The sequence below is a fragment of the Hippocampus guttulatus genome, chromosome 10 (assembly GCF_054856545.1).
Source record: "Hippocampus guttulatus isolate MCC_2025c chromosome 10, RoL_Hgut_1.0, whole genome shotgun sequence".
Classification (NCBI taxonomy): Eukaryota; Metazoa; Chordata; class Actinopteri; order Syngnathiformes; family Syngnathidae; genus Hippocampus; species Hippocampus guttulatus.
This window is the reverse complement of record NC_141270.1, coordinates 13,876,569-13,884,479: the sequence shown is the minus strand read 5'-3', so window position 1 is coordinate 13,884,479 and position 7,911 is coordinate 13,876,569. Positions and strand designations below refer to the sequence as shown.

Below are 7,911 nucleotides of genomic sequence, written 5' to 3'. Positions count from 1 at the left end.
TGAAAATTGTGTGGAAAGTAGTTCTGCAACCAGAGCAACGTTCTTTGGCCATTTTGGGTTAAAATGCACTGATCGCTCCCTCTAGCAGGCGCTAATCCAATCACCGAACGCGCACATCCAGTCTCGACGTAAGGCATAGGTGTCAAACTCCGGTCCTGGAGGGCCGCTGTCCTGCATGTTTTCCAAGTCTCCCTGTTGCAACACACCTGATTCAAATGAACAGGTTCAATGTCAGGCTTCCGCAGAGCTTACTGATGATCTGATCATTTGAATCAGGTGTGTTGCAACGGGGACACTTGGGAAAACATGCAGGACAGCGGCCCTCCAGGACCCGAGTTTGACACCATGACGTAAGGCCTTCTCGCTGGCCTCGGTGCGCAGACTCGTGATCTGATTGGCTATTGCAACCTGACTGTGCCCGTTCATTTACAGCGCACAGGGGCCTGCTCTGTTTAATTAATCTGAAGGCCCCGAGCAAGTTTAATTTACCTGGCAACACAAGCTAGCTGAAATATGATTGGTTAAAATCTCTACCATAATAAATAAGTTATTTATCAAGTGAAGTCGAGTGGCTTTCAATGTTATTTAAAATAACATTGAAAGCCACTTCAAATGATGAGCTTTCAATGTTATTTAAAATAACATTGAAAGCCACTCAACTCAGTGGAAATAATATGACGTAAAGAATATAGAGAATAATTTTATTTACATATTTTTAAAAATAAAATAACATGAATGAAATTTATGTTATTGTATGAATGTTTAGGCCAGCAGAGAGGGCCTTGCTGGCCCTGAGGGTCCGCCACTGCTGTTACATTACCCTGAAAACGATGTGCTAGATTAAAAACACAAAACAAGTGACCAGTGCAAAAAATCATCTACAAATGTTTACTTGCATCTCTGATTAAAAAAAAAAAAAAAGAAGAAAATTGTCACCCAATGGATTAAAAAACCCACTGGTGATACAACGATGACACTGAAAATGACCACTGCAGTTTGACTGAGAATCAAACAAATATTTAATTGCAATATTGAAGCTGTGTTGCTGTCGTGTCTTTGAACGTCCAGCAAGTAAGGCAGCATATTTTGCAGCAGCGCGTGTTGTGATGTCACAACTTTGACAAAAGAATCCATCTGAATTTAAATAAGGATCAATATTAAATACCTACCCCTAATTAACAGTGGAACCTCCAAAGTTAAACTTACCACAATTTGCATTTCAACAAAAAGTTTCTGGAGAAAAAAAGTGGGCATTTCTGAAATTATTACATCACGCTCAGTGAGCAGCTAAAGCATCAACAATGCATTTTTTTTTAAATTGGAAAAGGAAAAGTGTAAAGGGCAACTGAAATGCAAACAATCAGACTGCTCAACAAAATGTGGGCATGATTACATTGCATATTATATTATTTTTTTTGCAAGCAGATTCCAATAAATAGCGCAGAAACTACCAGTGAAAGATGTCAACAAACATTCGCCACTTTGCAGCTACTCTGCATCTTCAAATTATGAGTAGTTTTGCTTTATTGTAGCTTTAGAGATGTTTGATGTTTGTGTGTAGGGATGTTAAAATGTGACATAAGACGTTGCCTGTCGTGTACATTTAAATCTTTTAGAATGATAACCGTTTTGAGTTGCATGAACGCGATCCGTCCATCCCAATCACAACAATTCGCATGATAGATTGGGTTCAACATTGAAGGTTCCACTGAATATTGTGCGATAGCGTTTGGTGTACGCGTTGTCCACACTTGTCCAATTTAATTGTGGTTCTGTGCAATCAGATTCCTATGAATGTCCAACAGTCTGCACTCCACGTAACAATGATGTATGTCCTCACCCCCACATGACAAACAGCATGAAAAGCATTTTCAAATATTTCCCAAACAGTATACATGTACAGATTCACTTCTTGGTGTCATTGTCATGTACATACAAAACCACAACATAAAAAAAAAAAAAAAAAAACAACAACTCCATGCCGTTACACAAAACTAAACCTGGTTAAAAATACGAGTTGTTTGCTTTTTTTTTTAATCTTTAAAAACTATATACAGATTAGCAAAAGTCATAATTCTCCATTGACACACACAGACGCGCGTGTGTGTATTTATACAAATGTCTTTGGCTGGCGTGACACTTTGTGACCCCCAACTGAGTGTTCATGTAATTGTATCTTCAAAAACAAGCAAAAAAAAAAAAAAAAAGTGCACACGCACGCACACAAAAAAATACCATCTAATGACATCGAAAATAGGATTCTGATGACACGTGTAGTGATATACTTCCTATGCATTTGCGAATATATAGATATATGTATATATATATACATACCAAAACATATGGGCGAAAGGTCAACTCACACACAGGCCCTTGATTGTGTGTTTGTATGTAAGGTCACATTGAGAAGTGTGATGTAGGAAGGCATCAATAAATAAAGAGAAAGACGCTCTCGCTTGCCTCCATCAGTCACTTTTGGAGTTTTGCGCCGCGTCCAAGTTGACCACCTGCAACTCGGTCAGGTTAGTGCTGCTGCCGCTCGACTGGGGCCCAATCACCATCTGGAACGCAAACACAACCGAGGCGTTAACCTGAGCACTCGCTAAGCAGAGACTTCATTAGGTACGCCTGCCCGACCCCAGGACGCTCAATGAGGGCTTGGCATCATCGGACTGACGGCTGTTTCTCAGAGAGTTTGTTGAGACTGTTGAACATCATCTCTATGTTTCAAATACGCCATCGAATTTGTTTTGCAATCTATTTCTGGGCTAATATCTGTTCATAAGAAGTGCTTACGGCAGGGCTGGGCAAAGACTTGTGCTTAAAGGTCCCCTTTGAGTTTTAAAATAGTCATATGATTTAGAAAAAAAATTAAAAGGTGTATTTTTTCTACTTAAATAATTCTAATTTTTATGATTCATGGATATATAAATTATAATTGATTGACTGATTATTGTATAGAATAAAAAATATAGATACTACTTTCTCTATTATTTATTCAAGGAAAAAACCTTTAATTATTTTACATAAATGAAAACATGGGCAAAAAAATGAATACATTTTGACCAGCCAATTGTAGGAGGAAACCCCCCCACTAAATTCTAGCAAACATATAAGTACGAATGGGCCGTATGTGGCCCCCAAGGGCACACTTGGCTCCCTGGCTGCTTTCAAGTAATGCGAACATCAAGAAATGCATTGAATATTTGAAAGGCCAGCACGAGTGAAATATTAGAAACAGCTCTCAGTATGATGCAGCGCAGCCGTATACATCAACATCCACGTTAAGAATAGACATTGTTTGATTGAGAACAACAAAACCTTGGCACGGATAGAAAATTATCAATATTATGATCGTTCGATTGTGCAGGTGCACCAAATGTGATGTAAGTTTGTGGACATCTATTTCTTATACGGAAGGGGTCGCTGACGAGGGTATAAAAAAATGGATCTGGTAATTTTTGCACAAAAGTAGCGCAAATACTGTATATTTTTGGTGAAAATTTCCCTGCAGCCACACAAACACGGGGAGACCATGCAAACTGCACACAAAGGAGGTCTGTGCCCACATTCGAACCCTGAACCACAGAACCGCGCGGCAGACATGCTAACCACTGGCCCAAGTGCTGCCTATCAAAACACATTTATGAGCCTGAACTACAAGAGAACAACGGCGTGACATTTGCGGAACGTGGTGGCAGGTGACGCCCGCGTGCTCTGTTAACGGGTGGCGAGGTCACGTGACATGCGGGTTGCAGAGGGAAGAGCAGAGTTTCACTTGTGAAATGCAGATCTTGCCGTACTGGGTGAAGTTGCACCGCCGAGACGGGGATCTGCACTGTTCCTGGAGGGGCCGTGAGGAACACTTGCGGGACAGACGCTGCCGGGGTGGGAGCAAGAGGGAGAGGAAGACCCTTCAGGTGTCGCGCTTGCATCAAATCAATGCTAAAAGGGCTGCAGGTGCATGTGTGTGTGGTTGCTTTACCTGCATCGTGGGCTTGCGCGTGGGAAACCTGCATGGCCGACGTGCCCTGGGAGAAGGCGTTGAGCACGGCGAGCCCTCCGTCGGCCAGCGCGGGCGTGGAGGCGTACATCACCGTGTGGGGGCTGGGGTACATCATGTGACCGCCCACAGACGATGGCACCGTTGAGGTGACGATGGTCGCCGGGAGACTCACCGTAGCTGACAGAAAGATGCGCTAACTATTAACGAGCTAACTATAGGACAAAGTGTGTGCGCACAGGCGTGTGCAGTTAGCCGCCAGGAGGTGGCGCTTATTTTCAAATAAAACAAGTCTAGTACACCGTCAAGTCCTAGTTTGGCTCTCTTGGGAAATGAAGTCTATCTTTGCGGACTGCGGGCACACCCTTGACTGGTTGCTAGCCAATAAAACGGCACATATTGAGAAAGAAGCATTCGCAATCATCGTCACCAGTGGACAATTCAGGGAGTTGGGGAGGGCAAACTTTGGTGCTCAAGGGCGAAGAGTTCTTTAAAACTAAGTGTGAACCGGTCAGTCTAATATGCAAACTGGTAACAATGATTTGCTTTTTCTGATATCATTATTTAAGTTCATCTTCATGAACCAACTAAGGGCCTTATTCAAATGAATACAAATTGTTAAGTTTAAAATTGATTATGGATAGGGTATCCCCCGACAGCCCCCCCAAAAAACTTGCAAGCCAAAATTTTTACATATGGAAAAAAAACCCTCACATTTTAGCAGAATGGACAGAAGCATATCGAGATTTTGTATTGACTGTTTTATTCGAACTGGTCTATGTGCTCCCCCTATAATTTCTACTCGGGGAGAGAATCACTTTGACACAAGATAATGTTACGGGGGTGGGAGAGCTAAATTCTAATTTGAGTTTCGAGGTGGGAAGAAAGACATGAAGAGGTAAGTCATAACTTGCACACATGATTGTTGTAACAAAATAAATATAATGACAATATCATCGCGTTCATTAGAGGGGACATATTAGGGACAAGTGATTTTCTAAATTGCTTGTACACAAATACTTTGCCGTTGCATCTCCAGAGTGCCTGCCCGCTCATCCGGCGTGAAATTAAACAACCAAATGGATCTTTTCTGGAAATGGGTACTGCGGTTCTGAATTTTGCAAACGGTGACATTCGCAGCTAATTCACGTCATTTACATCATAACTGCCCCCACACTGAGTTTCTCAGTGCTCCCCTGCCACTTTCAATCCACAGCCAGACTAGACTGTCTAAAACACTTTCTCATTCCAACCTCATAGCGCTGCTTTGCATTTTTGTTGCATGCGCCGATTAGCATTAGCCAACAGTGTTCGCTCTAGTGAGTGGCATGTACAGCAAGTGGTGGTTTGGTCATTGCGTCTATTGCATGATGCACCAAATGCACGGACTAATGGCTAAATGTACGAAGCACTGACTCCACAAGCAAAAGTGTAACCCTTGATTTGTGGGGTCTTTTGACGAACCTGACCTGGGTTTCATTTATTTATTTTTAAATAGTCAAAATAAATGCCTGTCTTCTTTAAGTTTGCATTTTATTATCGGATTGTCCTTCACTTACTGACAACTTCGACCTGTGGGAAACATGCAGCCCACTCAGTTTCTTTTCTTTAATCTAGCCTACCAAAGCATTTACATTATTGAGAGTCCCGCAATACTTCTTAGGGTCAATGTGGCCATTTCCCCCTCCAAAGTGGTTAGGTAAAATGTATGTACTCGATATACCCGTGGAGTTTGTAGAGGTGTGGGACATTTCGGGGCTGCTCTCACTGTTGGAGATGGTCTGGGTGTTGGGGTGAACCTGAATGGCCTGGAGCTGCTGAGGGACACCCGCCCCTGGAGATAAGACACACACAGGAAGTCACGCAACTGAGCAACAAGTCAACAAACACACCAGAACAAGAGAATCGCCGTAGTTGTGCGTTAGATGAAGCCTTGTGAAGAATTTAGGCGCCTGATTGCGAGTCAGACAGTGAATCGGGGCAGGAGCAGTGGTGGTTAATAGCATGGTGGTAGTCGTAGTAGGATTGGTGGCAGGCCAGAGCAGGTCACCTGTGAGGGAGACAGCAGCAGGGAAGCGGAAGACGGCCTGCTGGCCCTGCTGAGGCTGAGGGGCGGCGGTCAGAGTCTGACCATGCTGCCCCTGGAGAGTCAGGGAGTGCTGCTGCAGCTGGCTCAGAGGAATGGTGGGGGTGCCGGGGGGGAGAGGAGTGCCTGCTGAAGGAGGCAGCCGCACAGACTCAGACACACACACGCACACGCACACACACACACACACACACACACACAGAACAGAGTGGCAGAGGACCGAATGTGAGAAAAGGCTGCTGTGTGGAGAAAGGCACCCTTCAGAGAGACAGAAGCCATACAGATGAGATCACAAAGCAGTCCCCAATCACCACACAGACGGGAAATCAACACGAAAAATATCACGAAGAAATGTATTTTTGTCCATGAGTACGTTGTGATAAGGAAACTTAAAAGACTGAACTCGTAAAACGGCATGGTGGACAGTTCAGTCCCGCATATTTGCAATTCAGCCTTCACGGATTTTGTTTTTTCGCTATTGACCATTTTTGTGCCCAAGCCAAAGGAAAAACAGCCTTGCTTGGCAATAACGGCATTACTTTGGCACCATCTTGTGCCATCTTGGTACAAAGAAACTGTATTTACATGAGTTGAGGAGCTTAGTTTAGACAAATGCCATGTTGTGGCATCTACGGGCAATTCGGAATGCTTTGTTAGGGCGATTCCTGGCAGATTTTCACTATTTGTGGCTCAGCACCGTCCCCATGGCCAACTAAAACGCTGTTCGATTTTATTCTCGACTAGCAGGGGAACACCCTGTGAATAAACGCAAAGTCACACATTCATTCATCACGCCGAGGAGATTTGATACTATATTCTCCAAGCCCGTTCCTTATATAACACAGTTTGAGATTCAGCGTCATCCAACGGGGCCTACAAATAAGCTGCAACAAACAGTTTTTGGCTACACTGAGTTGCATTCCTTATGTACGATTAAGCTCAGTTGGTTTTGCAAGTACAAGAAAAAAAACTATAAAAATCAACATCACCAGTGTCAACAACCTCTCAAAGCAAAATGATGGTGCTTTTCAGGTTTAGTATTGCTTTCGTATCATTTTAGTGCTGTAACTATCAGCACACACACGCGCGCAGCATGACATTGAGTGATGAGATTCAGGTGAGAGTCGAACCCTTTATTTGAATGTCGCATGGATGGCTTTTTACATTTCTCTCGTTTATCCGACACCAGGTACAAGACAGTGATGATGCCATTATGCACTTGAGCGCCTCTGCACAAACTAATTGGACCTAATACAGCAGCCGCACGAAGATTTCCCTCCCAGAAATGTAATAACGCAATGAAGGATTCATTTTTAAATGATCTGCGGTGGCTTGCTAGTGCGGTATATTTTCGACACGCTCTCTCTCGACAGAAATAAAAAACTGGGCATTATTATTATGAGGGGCGATTTATTTATTTATTAGCGGTGAGGGTACTAGACGTCATTAGTTGAGTGAAGCCACACCACACGGGTGTGTTGTTCCACATGCTAATGCCAGACAGGTGGCACAGTGCGGACATTGGAACGGGTGTCGGTGTGGCCGTGGGTGATCATGTCAGGGAAGGTTGCAGAGGAGGAAGAAGCAAAAAGACTGAAGAAGGAACAGGAGCAGCATGGCTATTATTGCGCTAGCAGTCCCAATGGTATAGCGGCCACCGAGTGACTGTTCGGCTGTGGCAGAAGACCACAACTACCAAGTGACGTAGACGGCGGCACCGACAGTCTGACGCCAAAAAGGAAAGGAGGCGATGACCATCTAAGCATGTTCTACACCTTTCTGTACTAACTGAAGCGGGGTTAATAAATAAATTCTGCCTCAA

General features: G+C 43.6%; 1 protein-coding gene across 4 annotated transcripts in view; it reads right to left on the bottom strand.

Annotated features, from left to right (window-relative positions):
- Positions 1-687: 687 nt before the first annotated feature.
- The window catches only part of srfb (serum response factor b), a 36,411-nt gene continuing 29,187 nt past the window's right edge, over positions 688-7,911 (bottom strand). For 2 of the 4 annotated variants that reach the window (XM_086121701.1, XM_086121700.1), the window contains exons 4-8: positions 6,054-6,218; positions 5,727-5,837; positions 3,986-4,183; positions 3,804-3,880; positions 688-2,561 (exon numbers count right to left, since the gene is read on the bottom strand). In XM_086121701.1, coding sequence (XP_085977827.1) covers positions 2,466-2,561; positions 3,804-3,880; positions 3,986-4,183; positions 5,727-5,837; positions 6,054-6,218 — 647 coding nt within the window. In that variant the 3' untranslated portion in view covers positions 688-2,465. Of the gene's footprint in view, positions 2,562-3,778; positions 3,881-3,985; positions 4,184-5,726; positions 5,838-6,053; positions 6,219-7,911 lie in introns of all 4 variants that reach the window. The other 2 variants (XM_086121702.1, XM_086121703.1) reach the window with 2 other exon arrangements.